This window comes from Hyaena hyaena, unplaced genomic scaffold (genome assembly GCF_003009895.1).
Source record: "Hyaena hyaena isolate Hyena2069 unplaced genomic scaffold, ASM300989v1 scaffold_99, whole genome shotgun sequence".
Taxonomy (NCBI): domain Eukaryota; kingdom Metazoa; phylum Chordata; class Mammalia; order Carnivora; family Hyaenidae; genus Hyaena; species Hyaena hyaena.
The window spans coordinates 3331764-3350181 of NW_024080731.1; the positions used below are offsets into that span (position 1 = coordinate 3331764).

The 18418-nt window shown below is 37.9% G+C and overlaps 1 protein-coding gene across 1 annotated transcript in view; it reads right to left on the reverse strand.

The window, feature by feature from the left end:
• LIN7A (lin-7 homolog A, crumbs cell polarity complex component) overlaps positions 1–18418 on the reverse strand; it is a 126556-nt gene that overhangs the window by 24679 nt on the left and 83459 nt on the right. The window contains exons 4-5 of the mRNA XM_039235569.1: positions 14134–14205; positions 11613–11822 (exon numbers count right to left, since the gene is read on the reverse strand). Coding sequence (XP_039091500.1) covers positions 11613–11822; positions 14134–14205 — 282 coding nt within the window. The remainder of the gene's footprint in view (positions 1–11612; positions 11823–14133; positions 14206–18418) is intronic.

An 18418-nucleotide genomic window follows, 5' to 3' on the forward strand; every position in this document is an offset into this window, starting at 1 on the left:
TTGGATGAAGACTCCTTTCCAGAATGTTGTCATTTGTGAAATTCCCTACATGTTATGATTTGGTAGAAGTCCACTCTATATTTCTACATTTCAGAGTAGTCAACAGTGATAAAATTACCCACTAATGATTCTGTATCTATGAGAGCAGAGGAGAGAATAAAACAAGGAGGGAAGGCTTATGGTTCAATGACACACTTTGCAACTTCATTAAAAGTGGTCATGGCTGAACTTAGGTGTAGTTCCGGCATCACGACTGCCAAGACTTCCTCACCCCGTTTCCCATATTGGAGGCTCAGCAACTAACACTTAGGTTTGGGCATCTCACATGAACCTGTCAGTAATCACACATAGCTTATGATGTGTTACATGCCTGCCATCTGTATCAGTGTCTTCTTTCTTTGAAAATATAATCAAGAACAAGTCAAGAACAAACCTCATTGTGGAAAATGGCTCAAACTCGGAGACTTAACTTGGTTTGCATTTCATTAGGTATCCCTGTGGAACTGTGGTATATTAACAACATCCTAGCTGTGCTGGAGGCTGGTGCCAGCAATATATAGACCATAGTTTAATAACCTAAAAGAATGTTCTTTCCCAAGCAAGTTAGGCTTAAAGTGAATCATAAAGCATAGCTTTTAGGCCATAGAAATTGCCTTCTCTGCTAATGGTTAAAACAATAACTGGTAATTGGGTTTGGTGAATTCCTCAAAGCAAAAATGATGCCAGAACTTCATCTAGTACAGAATTTGAAGACAAGATGCTGTATTCCTTTGAGATAAGCCACATATTTCTTAGCCAACAGAAGGATGATTATTCTACCTCCATTTTCTGCGTTTGCAAATTAAGACTTTGTACCAATAGGAAATACCGAGACCCATTTGAGAGCTTGGTGAAAAGGCTGTTGGATAATAACATACAGCAATAATCGTGTGTTTTTGTAGAAAAATAATTTTATATTGGCCAATACTATCTATATTTATTAATTCTCTCTTTTACCCTCATTATTATTAAGCAAGGTAGATAGGACAGGTGCCATTATATCAGTTTTGCAGGTATAAGAACATCAAAAAATCCAATGACTCATCAATACTCACCAATGAATAGGATCCAACTGCCTCTGTACTTAGATGGTCAGTGGTGAGGGTTGGGTGGAGTGGGCATTTACTGCCTCTTGAAGATAAGCAGAGACCAGAGGAAATGGCTTGGTCTTAGCTGAAAGTTTAAATTCATATGTAGGCAAAATTGTAGGAGAAAGAGTCATTACTTGTCTTAAAGAAAAGGAATTGGGCGTCTGGGTGGCTCAGTCAGTTAAGCATCCAACTTTGGCTCAGGTCATGATGTTATGGTCCAAGGGTTTGAGCCCCGAGTCAGGCTCTTTGCTGACAGTTCAGAGCCTGGAGCCTACTTCAGATTCTGTGTCTTCCTCTCTCTCTGCCCCTCCCCAACTTGTGCTCTGTCTCTCCCTGTCTCTCAAAAATAAATAAACATTAATTTTTCTTAATTATAAAAAAGAAATCCTTAGCCTATCACCAGATTTTAGAGTTGATGGACATCAAGATTCCTACTGCACTTACAATGAAAGGAAATAAAACCTTTTCAGTAACACTTAGAAGAATCTGCCCAGTCTGATTGCCAACTAACCCAACTCATCTTATCCAACTCTCCATGGCCCTGCTCTTCTCTCAGCCACTGCAAGCCATTGACTTCCCTACCTGGGTATCTTCACACAAGCTCTTTCCTCTAAGGATGATGAACTCTTCCTGACCCTTTGCTGCAGCCTATATATGACTCCTCAAAGAGACTATTCCTACCAGTATAAAGTAGCTCCTTGTACTCTTTTACAGTGCGAGTTGTTTTCTTCTGCTCCTTTTCCCTTTCTAACACTTGTCATGGTGTTTAATTATGAGACAGTTTTATATCCTGAAGTATAAATTTCTGGTCTTTATGTATTCCCCCACCCAGCTTCCTTCAGTCCACACCTAGGTGGCAAGAAAAAAAAAAAGGACTCAAAAAGAGCTGAAAGCCTTTGGCTATAAGGCAGAAAGAGATGGCAGCATTTTTTCCCCCATCATCCAAAGACAGGATAGAATTGGGGCTGGTAGAAAGACAGAGAGAAGGCCGAAGGACTTCACTGATTGTACAGACCAAGAGTAGAAGGAGAAAAGTACCCAAAGTGGGAAGGAAAGAAGGAACTTGCATTGTGAGAACAGAAGTAGGGTGGAAAAGATTCAACACATGCTTGAGAGTGGAAGACCAATTTGCCCATGGCCTGTGGCCAACCAGTCCTGTTCCAGAGTCTTGGACACATGTCAGCCTTCTGGATTTAGGATGTTAACACACTGTAGGAGGTTGAATAAGGCCCTCACTGATCTTACTCCCTGGAACCTGTAGATGTTGCCTTACACGGAGAAAGGGTCTTTGTGGGTGTGATTAAATCAACACTCTTGCAGTGAGGAGATTATCCCGCATAATCTTGGTGGGCCCTAAATACAAGCACAAGTGTCCTTATAAGAGGGAACTAGAGGAAGACTTGGCACAGAAGAGACAAAGGTAAGGTTGTCATGGAGGCAGAGGTCTGAAGCAGGTAGCTGCAGGTCAAGGAATGCAGCAGGAAGCCAGTAGAGCTAGAAGAAATGAGAAAGGGATTCTCCCCTAGAACCTCAGGAGGGAGCACAGTCCTGTTCACACCTTGGTTTTGGGTCATTCAGCTGATTTCAGACTTCTGGCCTCTAGCACTATGAGAGAACTCATTTCTATTGTTTAAGCCACCAAGTTGGCAGTAGTTTATTGGAACAGCCATAGCAAACTAATCCATGCCTGGAGTGAAAACTCTGACTAGTGTAGAATTGAACTGAAGCATTGGCGTTATTTCCTTTAGGTGGGGATAGTGATAGATAAATCACTAGTTACATATACATTTATTTATTATTATTATCATCATCACCATCATTTTCCTACTCTCTGCCAGGCAGAAAGTTCCATGAGAGTTGCAACCTTTTTTATTTTGTTCACCATCTATTCCCAGGGCTTAGCTCAGCAGCTGTCACATAATAATTGCTCTACAAATAATCATCGAATGAATGAAAAAAAATTGCTAAAATAGCAGCACAAAATGAGGAAAACACAAACAACACATGGTAAAAATAACTCTGAGAAAGACTGCACCAGCAACTACATTTATCAGTCAAACAGCCATTATCTGCAATCTAAATAAGAGATTTAGGTCAGTCTGACCCCATGCGTAGGAATGCTTTCTAGCATCTAGAGAGCTGTACTTCATTACTCACTAAGTGTGAATGTGTCCGGGCACGGATACACTTTCAGTCGGCTTATCAGCACAATCGCAGTGTATGCTCAGAGCTCAATACTTGGGAACCACTATAGGAGTGTGCTATCCCTAAAGGCCGAAATCAGGGTGGGGATGTGGTGGTTCTATCTCTGAGTTGCTGTTACCACTTCTATTGGCATAGCACAGTTCTTTCCTGTTCCGCTTTTTAAGGGAAAAGGTCTCTGATCCTGAGCCAACTCAGAATGAAGGGGACCAGACCACCGCCTGCTCAGTGTTGCAGAATATACTGGATTTGCGGTGCCTTGCGTGTGTCATTCCAGAGGTGACTGGGATAAAACAACATAATTGCATTTCTCTTGGCTTCTTCACAATTGTGAGTGGAGTGTCGCAGGATGACATCCAGGGAACAAAAATTTTCAGTACGTAACTGGAATTCCAGCTTGCACTCCTATTTCATTATAACCCAAACAATCTCCCACTCAGTTGCCAAGAAAGGTAAAGAATCTGGAAATGACTCCTAGGCAGAGAGATGTTGGGAGGAGCAGAGCTTTTCCTCGAGGCCTCGTAGCCTCGAACAGAGTTGGGGATCCTGGTGCCAGGCTGCTAGTGAAAGGGGAGACTGAGGCTCAGGCTCTTTCCCTCCCCCTCTTAGGCCCGTGCCTGCTCCCCTCCAAAAGCCAAGAAGACCTCGGCAGCGTGTGTGGATCAACCCAGGCTGTAATTGGCTGTTTAAGCTACACACTAGACTCTGAAATTTTTATGTCTGGCACGGAGTCGACAGAGGGTTAGGCAGATAAAGAACAAGTCAAATACATTCAAACCAAACTCTTCAGGCCCCTTCAGTATTATGAGCCATTGGAATTCAAGTAAACGCCTCCTTTTTCGAAACAGTTCTATATTTAGGAATGGTTCTTCACTTTGGAAAGGTCAAAGCCCCTTGTGAGAATCTGAGAAAAAGAACAGATCCTCTCCCCACCAAGAATGCACTTATATAAACCCATAAAGGTTAAGACACTTTGATGTTTTCTACAGATACATAAAAATACTGATTTATTAATGGCTAAGATATATATTTACTTTTAAATTACAATGAATGAGGCCAGACTGCCTGAGTTAGACTTTCCATTTCCATCACGACTTGACTTCTCTCTTTCTCTCAGTTTCCCCATTTGTAAAATGAGAGTACTAATAATGGCATCTACCACAAAAGATCATTATGGGGAAATAAATTCATGACGTAAAGTGCTTACAATGGTGTCTGGAGTTCAATGATTGTATACGGTGCCTCTACTACTTACAGGGACTATTCTAAGGCTGAAGATAAGGCAATGAACAAAAGTGACTGCTGTCATGCATTTTGACGCGGAGCTTAAACTTCCATAGAAATCTTAGTGCATTTCATAGTAATTTTAAAGATCATTTTATTTGTGTTTTCTCTTTGTTCGGTAACAGGTAAATAAGCTTTTCATGCAGATTTCCCTTCTGGGATGCTGCAGCCCCACTGAGCTCAAATCTAAGGAATTCTCATTACGTTGCATCCTCATCCCACACCTGACAGCCTTTCAGCATAAATAATTTAGACTGTGAGTACTCACCCTTAACTTGGCACAGGTATTCATAAAATGGGAGAAAAGCCAAATTCCAGGAAAACAATTTATTCTGTTCTATCCCTAAACTTTTACTCATTCATCTGTTATGCTTAAAAATCAATTAGTGCTGTGCATACACTGTAGCAACAGCTTCATTTAGGATTAACTACAGAGCTGGCAAATTCAACTGCAATTTTCCCACCAATGATGCTCGAAAAACACGCTTGGCTTTCAGAGGCTAATGAAAGCCTCTTTACACTGTGCCATATTTTTCAAGTTCTCGTGCTTTTTATTTTATCTTTCTGTCTGCCTTCTGCTTCCCACCTGCACTCTCTCCCATCAGTACCAGTAGGATAGCATGTTTCAGGTTGGTTCTTTTGGAATTTCTTTATTTAAAACAAGACTATTAAGAAATGTTATAGATTCATAGCAAGTTAAAAAGAAATGGACAGGGAAGTCTGATGTACCCTTTATTCAGCTGCTCTCAATATTAACATCTTATAACACTATTGCATACTATTAAAAATAGAAAATTGATATTGACACAATCCACAGAACTTATTTATATTCCATTGGGGTTGACATTATTTATTTTTGAGAGAGAGAGAGAGAGACAGATAGAGCATGAGTGAGGAGGGGCAGAGAGAGAGAGGAAGACACAAAATCCGAAGCAGGCTCCAGGCTCTGAGCTGTCAGCACAGAGCCCAAGGTGGGGCTCAAACTCACGAACGGTGAGATCATGACCTGAGTCAAGTCAGACGCTTAACTGACTGAGCCACCCAGGCGCCCCAGGGTTGACTTTTTAAATAACTAATTATTACGTTTGGTAAGCATCAGTGACGATCACAATAAAGGCTGAAATTCAGTTCGTGTATGTGTATTCCAGTGTGGGTTTCTGTGAATCCATTTCTGGGCGGGGGGGGGGGGGAGCGAGCGAGAGAGAGAGAGAGAGAGAGAGAGAGAGAGAGAACAAACTCTGACCCTATGCATTTCATGAGACTGTTCTAAGGAACAAATGGGAGAACTTCTTGTATATCCTGTTCATAAACTTTAAGTGCTAAATAAACAAAAAGTACTATATTGTAGTAGATTTCTAATCTTCCTGTTTAGGAAAAGTCTCTCAGTAGTAGTGTACATGGAGAGTAGGCGGAGCCCACTTACCTGTGTAAGGAGGGGTGTGGGGGTGTGTTTAACAGTCTCAGGAAAATCCCATCAAAGGGCATAGAGTCATAGCTACAGAGTGAGAAGGGGCCCACTGTTCCAGCTGTTTATACAGGACACATATTCTAAAAGACTCCTTTGAGGTGGTCTTCTAGTCTCTGATTAAAACTTCAGATCATGGCCACATGCGGTTTTATGATTCAGTCTTTCCCTATTTATAGAGCTCTATGTGTTTAAAAGCTCTTTAATATAATAAATGGAAGTCTGCCTTCCTTGTGGCTTTTACCCAAGGGTCTTTGTTCTGCCGTCAGGCCCCTGACACAATGCAGGGCAACTGAAGACAGCCAGAATTCCCCTAAATATCCTCTTCTCCATCCTGAACAATCTCAGTTCCTTCTTTAACATGTTCATTGTATACAAGGCTTCTCATCTTTAGATGAGCTGAATTGTTCTCCACAAGGATGGGGCCAAGATTGGGGCACAATGCAGTGTGAGCTGAACAACACATTCCAAAGCTCAACCAATCTCCTTCAATGTCTGTACACTATGTAGTAATGCCCCTATGCTCACATTCATATGTTTTTGTGAGTCCCCTCCCCCCAACTTTCCTCATATTCCTCTTGAAATAAACTGAAATCCCCAGGCTTTTTTCGTTTGTTTGTTTTTTCAGGTTTTGATACTTAGCCCTTCTCCCCTGGTTTTGCACACATGTAGCCAGTTTTCTGATGCAGGAGCAGGATTTAATGTAGATTCTCGTTAAATTCGGCCTATTCTACTGTTCTATTGTGATTTTTTTAAATATCTAGGTACTATGACTAAATTTATGTACTGTCTCTGCTGGCTCCACATTGGCTGCAACTTTTATAAATGGTCCTTTAGTCCTTCTCAAAATTGCTTATGAAATACTTGGGCATAAAAGGGTGAAAGGAAGATCATTAGAAAGCTATAAATACAAACTGTAACATTTTGACCTTCTGTTAACGTTAAATTTTAATTGAGCATTCTGCTGTTTTTACTGAGGGTTGACATAAGTAGTAGCCCCATAGAAAGGCCTCTGTATTTTCTATAAAATTGCATTAGGCCATTCAATGTCTCATTTGTAATACTCCCATGGGAAATTTCTCTGGAGCTCAGGAATACAAAAAAAACAAAACCCAAAAAACTTTCCTCCCAATGATAGCTGAGCTTGTATTAAGTTCTTTCTGTTTTGACTTCTAAGACACTAATAGAGAAACTGAAAAACACTTGCTCAATTGCTGTATCTCTTCTTATTTCTACTTATTGATTTTTCCCTCTTTCCATCATTCCACTTTATTACCTAACATGTCATGTTAACAGTTCTGTATGCACATATTTTATTTTTTACCAAATATTGTGCCATCTCCTTTCTAAAAGGAGGCAGGGAAGAAAAACAAACATACATAATCAAGACATCCTTTCAAATGTCTTTTCAGATAAAATCCATGGAATAATTTCTTCATGTTTTAAGTGGGACTTAGGAAACTTTTCCCAGAGGTCATGTACTGAAGTAGTTCAGGTTTGCTTCAGCCCTTCAGATCACTTTCTCTAAAATTTGTTCTCACTTTATAATGATATGTTCTGAAAATCTTCCATACTGATTTCCCCAAGTGGTACTTTAAGTGTAAGGAGAACTAGAGGCGCCTGGGTGGCTTAGTCGGTTAAGCGTCCGACTTTCACTTAGGTCATGATCTCGCGGTTCGTGGGTTCGAGCCCCACGTCGGGCTCTGTGCTGACTGCCAGCTCAGAGCCTGGAGCCTGTTTCAGTCTGTGACTCCCTCTCTCTCTGACCCTCCCCTGCTCACGCTCTCTCTCTCCTAGAAATAAATTAAAAAAAAAAAAAACAGTAAAAAAAGTGTAAGGAGAACTAGTTTGATCATTTGTTAATCTTTTCTCTTTTTTAACTCTTCCATTACAGAGTCATTACTTTTTTATTTTAAATTAAGTATTTCTATCTGACTGAAATTTACACCGAAAACACTTCTGGATTGGGTTTAAGAAGCAAGGCTGGGTTCTCGTCTGGGATTAACTACTCTTTGCCTAACAACGAGAAACACACAAAATTTCTCATTTACAGAATGAAAACTGCCTCTTAGTGAACGTCTGATTGATACTAGGTACTGTTAAAATGTATATAACTTACTTTTAAAGACTAACATAGACAGTTTATACTATACAGTTTGATTATATGGATGTGCAATATTTTAAACCCCAACTTCAGAAGCATAAACCAGTCCAGGGTCATCCGCAAGCACTAAATCAGAGAAGCAATACCTCAGAGCTTGGCCACCAGAAAAGCATTTGTTACACCTATTTCAATGAAACAAATGAAGCTTTGCTTATAAGCAAAAATAGGTCAGAAATGGATTCTCATTGGCGAAATCAGTGACTCATTAACTAGCATGATAAATGGAATGTAAATGGTAAAATTAAATGTTTTATAATATATGCGGAACATTTAAGACTTTTGGAGATGTTGCCCACCTTTGTAGGAACAGAATGCAAAAATCTTAAGAAGGTTCATAGCCCATACCATAGGATTAGTGGCCTAAGTTTGGTCACTAAACCCTCCTATTTCCAACCAGTTTTTAATAGGATTTCTGGTTGTCAAAGGCTGAAAAAAGGGTAATAAAATCCTGTCCCTGGAATGTTGTTTTATCCAAGTGAACCTTTTTTCCAAGGTAATGACTGTAACATCTGAATGGACTGAGAACTAGAATTTCATCAGCTTATGAAAGAGGTTGCATGAATGCCTTTTTGCTAATATGTCATATGTCTACACGTGTAGCAGACTTTGCCTTAAGATTTTCTTTTAACAACAAGACTAACATTAACAATATCATAGGGCTATTGCTAACCCTCTTCAACCTTCTTCAGTAACCACACTTACTTATCAAAGGTGTGTGTGCCTGGAGTGCCTGAGTGGCTCATTTGGTTAAGCATCCAACTTTTGATTTCATCTCAGATCATGATCTCGCAGCTGTGAGATCAAGCCCCTATTCGGGCTCCATGCTAGGCATGGAGGCTGCTTAAGATCTCTCTGTCTCTCTCTCTCTCTCTCTCTCTCTCTTTCTCGGTGCCTGGGTGGCTCAGTCGGTTAAGCTTCCGAAAACTTCGGCTCAGGTCATGATCTCGCAGTTTGTGGGTTCGAGCCCTGCTTCGGGCTGTGTGCTGATGGCTCAGAGCCTGGAGCCTGCTTCAGTTTCTGTGTCTCCCTCTCTCTCTGCCCCTCTCCGCCTCGCGCTCTGTCTTTCTTTCAAAGATAAACATTAAAAAAAATTAAAAAAAGATTCTCTCTCTCTCTCTGTCTCATTCTCTCTCTCCCCCCAAACCCCACCTCTTCCTCTGTCCCTCCCTGGCTCACACTCGCTCTCTCTCTCTTTCTCTCTCACTTTCTCTTAAAAACAAACAAAAAAAAGTGTTTGGGACCAAATTACCACAGTACTCTTCTTAAAAGACATCCTGCCTCATTTTAATCTTCATCAGAGCCTTTCATTACTCCCCTTATTCAGACTAGGAAATTCAAGTATAAGGGATATTAATTTATAATCACATGAACACTGAGTGATAAAGACTGATGAGTCTGATTCCATTCTCCAATACCCCCTGCAGATAAAGCCACATGTTCATTGCAAGTAATGGACGAGAGATTATGAAATGGCTGTAGTTGTGCTCCTTGTGAATACATGGGTTAAACATAGGCTCTTTAGCTCCTCTGACAGATAGTTAAAAGTCAACCACCTATTAAATTGAATTCACTATATTTATTGTTGCTTTATATAATCACAGTTTCTCTTAATGTGTTTTTGGTTCTTTTTGTACCTTTAATTTTTAAAAAAATCTATACTTTTATATGATCTACACAATATATTTAGATAAATTGTAATAAATTCATACACTGAGGCACTGATTACTGTGTAACATAATTGCATGACCTAGCTCCAGAACCACCTGCTGGAAAGTTGGACTCTGAAATTATCAGCTGAAACATGCTTTTAAGAGTCATAGTTAGCTAATTGTCACTAGAAAAGCTATCTCAAAACATTGTTACATACAAAAACGTAAATGAAATGGTAGTTTTAGAATTGGAATGCTGAAGTGATATAGAATATTCATGGATTAATGATTTTGATGTATATCAGAGATTAGCAGAGTTAAATGAGTAGTTTTGGGTTCTACAAAACTACTAGTGAAGCTAAAAATTAAAAAAATAGAAATAAAATACAAGATAGAAATACACAAGAATTTACCCCATATCCAGTGTGTTACTAATATCACATTCTATAAGTTTTTTATGTTGGGTATTGTGTTCTAAACAGAAATCAACAAGGTCACAAATAACCCAGATCTAGTTTATTCATTAAAACCTTAGGTCCTTAGGGAAAAGATCTTGGGTTAATACAAAGATAAACACTGATGTGTTATTTAAACTTCTGAAATTTATGCTTTTAGATTATTTTTAGTATATGTAGAAGTTATGGGGAGAAAATGATTCTTTTCAGATACAGTTATTTCTTTAGAAAGTCTTTATTACATGTGGAGGTAATGGCATCCAAAGAAGATGAGGTTATGAAAAAAAAAAAGTATGTTCCTACTTCTATTTTAAAATGTTACATACATATTGGGGCCCCTAGGTGGCTCAGTCGGTTAAGCATCCGACTTCGGCTCATGTCATGATCTCGTGGTCCGTGGGTTCAAGCCCCGCATCGGGCTCTGTGCTGGCAGCTCAGAGCCTGCAGCCTGTTTCAGATTCTGTGTCTCCCTTTCTCTCTGCCCTTCCCCAGCTCGTACTCTGTCTCTCTCTGTCTCAAAAATAAATAAACAATAAAAAATTTTAATGTTACATATTTAATCTACCCTAACTTCATGTGAGAATCAAAATATATATGATGAATAGATAATATAATCAAACATTTTTGGGGAAGAGGCTGTTATATTTTTATCTTACTATAGCTGTACATTAATGAATTATCTGTGCCTTCTTTTTCCATGTATGTGAGAATCAAAATATATATGATGAATAGATAATATAATCAAACATTTTTGGGGAAGAGGCTGTTATATTTTTATCTTACTATAGCTGTACATTAATGAATTATCTGTGCATTCTTGTTTCCATGTGCCTTATTATTATGTATACTAAAAATATCCTTCCTACTTAAATAAAAAATACAGATAAGGGGTTTTATCTTTATTTTTAAAATGCTTGTAACTGTTTATAGTAATTTGAATAAAAAGAATGTTGGAGTTATTTTGTTCTTCTAAACATTAATTCAATTTGAGTATCATATGGGGGAAAATTCTACTAGTTGGGATAATTCCTTGGGATAGTTTTCCAACTAGTTCATACTTATCATACTAAGATGAGAATGATGAAATGAGACATAAAAACTATAAAATTATTGCTCTTGTAGGCTTAATGTCCATCAATGCTGAGGAAGCGATTTGGACACAAAATTGTGATTTGTTCGAGGATTTCAACATTGACTGTAGTAACAGCAGGGGGCAAAAAATGTGCTTAGGGGAGAAAACCTCCGGTTATTTTATGAACATACCACTCCGTTCACTGATAGCAGCTGGTCTCCCCTTTTGAGGCCTCCGTGTCTCTCGGCCACCCCTCCAGGAATGATGCGGGAGATATAAATGGGGGAATTTTGCTCCTTTCCTCCCATCACGTTAAAACCAAGGCCTTCATCAGTCTTTGGCAGTTCGACTACCCGAGGGTGGGAGTGGCCTTCACTAGCTGCAAAAGCTGCAACTGTTGCCTGAAAGAAAAGATGGTCATTTGGTAATAAAACGAGGGAAATAAGGCCAATCGTATGCTTTGCAGTGCGTAGGATCAGGCAACTCCTCTTAGTTTTATAGCATTCTCCTGTGAAAGAAAGATCAAGATGGGGCAGTGGGGGCGGGGTGGTGGGAAGACCTGCTTCGTTTAAACGTCATCTATGACTCCTTTGTTTGGGAGAGCCCTGCCTAGCTATTCCCGGTTTTCTAGAGCTTACCCGTTAGGCTACAAATTTCCCTTCTTCATAAAAATCTTTCCCAGTTACCTTAGTTAGATGCAATTCCTTCTTTTCTTGGACTCCAAAATAGGTTTGGTCCTTACATTACCTTTATACGGTACATATGCCATAATTATTATGTATATGTGTTGACTATGAGCACCCGAAGGGCAGAGGTGACATAATCCACTTCTTTGTATGACACACAGTCTACCCCGGTGCATGTACATAAATCTTTATTCAATGTGCTTAGAAGCACTTATATGTGTATATTCTGGGGAATACATATATAATCTTGCTATCGCCAAAACACTGGCTTAACACATTTTGTTTTTGTTTTTTGATTGAGGTTACCTAAAAGAAAATAAAAGCTAAAACAGAAAATAGAATCAAACAGATTATTATTATTTCACATCAATATTCTGCATTATTATGAGATGTCTTCTTATCTGGTACAGATGTTTCCCCCTACATTTTACATTAATACTTCAATTCCTACAGCAATGTGGGCAAAATGAGCAGCCCATGGTTCTATACCTAGATGTACAAAATATCATTTAATATGGACATTGTTTTATTTTAAAATTTATATATAAATTTTTGAAAATAAGCTGGAAACACAACTTACCAGTAGTTCCCACCCCTCATGGAAATAAAATAATAGCATTTAAGTAGTTTCTGTCAAGAAAAGATCTGCCTGCTTCTTATTTTCCACTTCCATTAACCTGACTTAACCACAGTTGATTAGATGCCTACTATAAAGTGATTTACTCAACACTGTGAAAATATTGATTGCCAACGACTGTACATTCTTTTCCACACACAGCATTATCACATCAATTTAGCATTATGCTACTGTCTGCATTTAGTGAAGTTTAGTGAATGATATGGAAATAATGGCTTTTTTTTTTAGCTACATGCATTTGCTCATGCAAACCTTGTCGTCATGCATAGATTTTAATGGCTGACATGGATGCAATGCAGACAGCCCAGAAACAACCAGAAAATATTGTGCTATTGCAACATTATGCTGCTATCCTGCTGTTCTACATGAATAAGAAATGAGAATGGTAAAACACTACATAATTCACTTTCCCCTTAATTAAACCATGTAGGGATCATTTTTCTGTGTGTGTCCCACTTCAGTACAAGCAAAGCATGATGTAATGATAATAATACCCTCCCTTTGCCTGGGTTAAAAAAAAACTTACAAATCTACAGTGTTCAGTTACAGAATGAAAACTAAGAAATCAGAAGAGAAACCAAACAAGAGGTGATATAACACAAAAGAATTGAATGGAAAATTCTGATTATTTTCACCAGTTCTTGTTTCTTACACATTATTAGAAGGATAAGAGCTTTTAAAAAGCAAGCTGTAGTGCATCAATTACAGCACTTCTGTTTGTAAAATAAGAACTACATCAATAATTTTAGTTTAAAACTATTGTTTCCTAATGGTCTATTTTCCAGATAATTTCACCATCCTATTGCTATAAGCTTACCATTAGTGTAAGATTTCCATTAGATTTCTCTACAATCTCTGAATTTGAGTTTTTAAAGAGCAAATGTGGTCACTCTCACAAAAGGTGACAGGCTTTCCCTTTAGGGCAATGTCACATTCTTTCAGCGAGCTACCCATTGCTCAGCTGGATACACAGAAGAATCCTATGTCAGTGGGCCTCGGGTGAGTTCTCTTCATGTCTAACTTAAGTCAAAGCTTCTGAAGGAAATCTTCATGCACTGAATGGGGAACAGGTTCTTTTGGATCAAAGGACTGTGTCAGAAAACCATGTATTATTTCATACAATGAAGCAGTAGATTTGCTTGTGCCAAATGGACAGTTACTGCGTTTAATGAAATCATTCTCCTTTCTTAAGCTACAGAAGCAGCAGAAACGTTCAGTTTTCCATTAGGATTTTTACCTGGGAAGTAGTACTGGTTCTAGACTCTGGGCTGCCACTGATGTCTAAATTCTCTTACAGTGTACACACGAGAATACCTGAAACACACACGCGCACAATCAATTACTAGATCACTGGGGTCAAATGTACTTTTAAAGTTACTCAAGTCTTACCTTTGCTGTGGCCCTGGCACGGAATTCAGGACAGCCATTAACAGTTATCGTTTCGTGCATATATTGATACACCTAAAATGTTCACATAAAGAAAAATGTATCAGACCATTAAGAATATCAATTCTTTCACTGCAGATAGGATGACAAAGCTTCATTGTAAAACAGAAGTTCTCTGTTACAAAGTGAAAGAGGTCTGAATCGTTTATTGTGATGATTTGGACCCAAAAAAAATCCCTCCTATTTTTTTGGTGGGCGAGGGCTGCGGCAAAGAAGGCAAGCCCTTTTTAGTCAGCTATCCGTGTTCTTCAAATATAAAAACTCTGATACTCGATTTTATAAAAACTACTTTGTCAGTAAAAATTTTTACCCTTATATAGAGCACCTTCTTCTCAAATATCTGATAAAAATTATATATATACTATATATAATATAATTTATATAATATATAATATATATAATATAATTTATATAATATATAATATAATTTATATAATATATATTATATATATAATATATATATAAAGCTGGGTAACAATATCTTTTTCCGTGCCTGTTGAAATGTATGTTACCATTTGTGACATATATTAGCTCTGGCTCATGTTAAAGTTTAAATGAAATAAAAAGAATACAGGTAAAATCTGGACCCACAATGATATTGTAGACAGCACATAGGTTTTGCTGACTCAAGGACCCAGGTTTGAGCCTTACAGTATAATTGAGGTGCTGGTTGAACCACCTCACCATGTTGACTCTCTTTTTGCCCATCTGAAAAATGGGTAAAGACTATTTATTTAGTATGATTTTTACTTGAAATAATACTTTCATGGCACCTGACACCTAATAAGTACACCTTAAACAGCAGGGATTGTTATGAATTATGATTTTAAGCACAACTACAAAATTGTTGGAACATCGTAGAAAAAAATGTTTTCCTTCTAAATTGTCATGAATGGGATTATAAAATCTGTATATTAGTGGCACAATTATTGCTTCATTATAAAGAAACTTATGCATACAGAATGACTCTTAAAGGATAGTTTGAGAAGATACTTAGAAAAAAATAACAAGGTTAAGTATGTTAGACTATATGCTCATTTTAAAGATTTAAATAATAGTCATAAAAATCAACTGCATAATGTGCAGAGGTAAAAGTCCATTTGGAACTTCACTGGAATCACTTCTCGGCCTTTTGGCTAAGATCAAGTGGAACCTCACTGGGATATTTTTTTCAGATTGGCCCATTACTATGTCAGTAAACGATGAAATATGAAGTTGCAGTCAAAGATTTTTTTTCCTTTCTATTAATCATATTTTCCACACTTAAGTCAGAAGTTATTAAAGTGAATTCAGAATGTGATTAATGCATCCATTCAACAACTGTTCTTTGAGTATCTCAGACCAATCTCTTTCGAACATTTCTTGGCTGGCTCATCATTTCTCAAATACATTAGGGCGAATCTCCACCAATGCTGACTCATCTTTCCCACGTAGTGTGTTTAGAAGCAACAAAACAAAGTGGCCTAGACCAGAAACATAGGGGCACTATTTAGAATCTACCAGTTAGCCTGATCCTTCACTAAATAACTGGAGTATACAATTTTATTGAGAAATTGTAATGGGAAAGGAGAAGTTTTCCAGGAAAGCATTTGTGGAGCCTGAGACTTGTTAATGCAAATTCTTTAGGTTACCAGAATAGCTGCTTAACACGTTTCCATGTTATTTCCTTGAAAGTACATCACTTTGTTTTGCAGAAATATCCCTTCTACAAATAAATTCTACTTGATCTTACAGCCCATTTGGGAGGAAGATTTTTCCTTACTCTGCTTTTGTCAATAAACTCTCTCAAATCTGGCCCCTTCATTCTGTCTTAACTCAATATCTCTTGCTCAAATCTTCGTATAGTGTCTTAATTTGGGTCCCCCACCACCAAATACTATTGCCTTTAGCTATCATTGTCAAGTACCTACATGATCATGTCACTACTGTGCTTTTGGCTGTCTACTGCTCTTAGAGTAAAGGTTGCAAAGTCCAATGCCTACAGGAGTCAAACCAGCAATAGTAATGAAGAATGCAGCCTTTTCTCTAATTTTATTCCTTGACTTCCTTTCCTCTATCCTCACTATTCCCCGAACATATTAAGCCTTCCCAGTTGCCAAGGCCTGTGGATATGTTGTTTGCTCTGTTTGGAATGCGATGTTTCACCTGGCAGATTCTTATTTAGCCGAGCTTAACAAGATGATAAAAGACCCAATTCAAATTTAATTTTCTCTGTTCATTGTTCCCTGCCTCCTCCAAGCAGAGAAATTCCTCCCTGCTTGTTTTTGAACCATTTGAATTTGTTTAGGGTCATTTTGATTATGATCTTGGTCAGTTACTTGACCAAGTTCAATTTTCTAGTTTGAAAAATATGCCTTCGAGTTGTAACTAACTTCTAGGTCTGTTAGGAGGATTAAATAAAATTAGAACAGTTTGCACCATATAGTAAGCTTATAAAAATGAGCTATTATTATTATTATTATTATTATTCAGTGTTTCCTAACTTACTTGACACTGGGATCTTTGAGGAAGAATCTCCCAGGACTAGCAGTCCAGGAACGCATTTTAGAGAGAACTGATAGAAGACTGTAGTTTTTGCCTGGGGGCATTTTTGCACCCTAGGAGATGTTTATTTGGCACTGTTTGGAAACGTTTGTGGGTGGTCACAAGTAGGGAGGAGGAGGAGGAAGAGTATATTCGTACCTAGTACAAGAAGACCAAGATGCTGCTAAATATCCTATAATGCTCAGGGGAGCCCCCCGTAACAAAGAACTATGCCAACAAGCCAAAAGTCTGGAGATTGAGAAATGCTGAACTAAGAAATCATGCTATATCATTTCTTCTTATACATAATAATTAGTAGGTCATGAAAAGACACCAGCACCACAGTGAATAAAGGATCTTATAAATAAATTAAAAGGTCTTGTTCAACAAATACTTCTTGAAGTAAATAATAATGATTCTGGTGTGCATTTAATGAGGACTTACTGTAGGCCATGTGTAACGCTAAGCATTCCGTATCTATGAGTTCAGTCAATGCTCACAACTTATGATTCAGGCCCTCTACACACAACCATAGGCAGTTACAGAGATGGTAACAAGCCTATGACCACACTGGTAGTGGCAGATCTGGTACAGAGATTCATATCTAGTTGCCTCCAATGTCTTTCCTCTTTCAACTACATCAGGCTTTCTTATTAACACAGCATCAGACTACTACTATTTTGGCTGCACTGAGGAACAAAAACTTGGGAGATGTCACCAGTGTTCATTCATATTTTGAATAAAGGTATCTAGGCTCAATATGATGCTTGTATAATGATACAAGTGGTGGCTTCAAATGTATAATACAGTTCAGAAACTGACAAATTCACAACTCCCAATGAGAGTGAATAGCATTGTTAATAATCTTTTATGATTATAATATACTAAGATTCAAAGAGATAAATCAAATATTATTGTTAGTGTTTCCTTTTGTAAAGCACAACAGTGTTTTTTTAAACAATGGCTGACATGGTCTAGTTAGAGAGTCAAGCCAGAACTTGGAGACATTAATTCTATTTCCATTGGTTAGGTTGTCTTGTTAAAGTCTCTTAGCTCATCATTTTCTAGGGATAAAATGTGGCCTTACCTATCTTACTTTTCAAGGACAAGTATACAGGTATTTGTAAAATTTTGAAAGAAATTATTATTGAAAGCTAAAGTATTTTACCTGGTTCTCTCAGAGAATTCTTAAAGGGAAAAGAGAAAATGGTTGTGTGAGCTTCAACAAAGGACAGTGGGACTTATTCTTTCCAGAATCAGTTCGGTCTCCAAATTTCTGGACATTGTCAGCTACAGCATTTCTAAGCACATTCCTTTGGTAAGATAGATTAATTCCTAGTGAAAGTTGAGTAGTTTATAGAAACTCTTGTACACAGTTTTAGCTTACATTTTAATATCAGTTACTTACTGACTTTGAATAAATCTCACAGATTCAATAGCATTTTGAATATTTGGAACTTATTCTAAGCTATTGAAAATTTATGAATATAGATCAATTCAATTAAGGTAATGGGGTTGCAGTCACTTGATTCAGAAAGTTCATTTGCCCATTCATTCTGCCAACATTCATTTAGGAGTTACTCTAGTGAGTGTGTTGGGCACCTGGGCCCAATTTCTTCATTAAGAAATTAATGACCTCTTTTAAAACTTTGAATTAACATAAATCTTCGCTATAGAAGGGCTTTAAAATAACATAAATGTTACT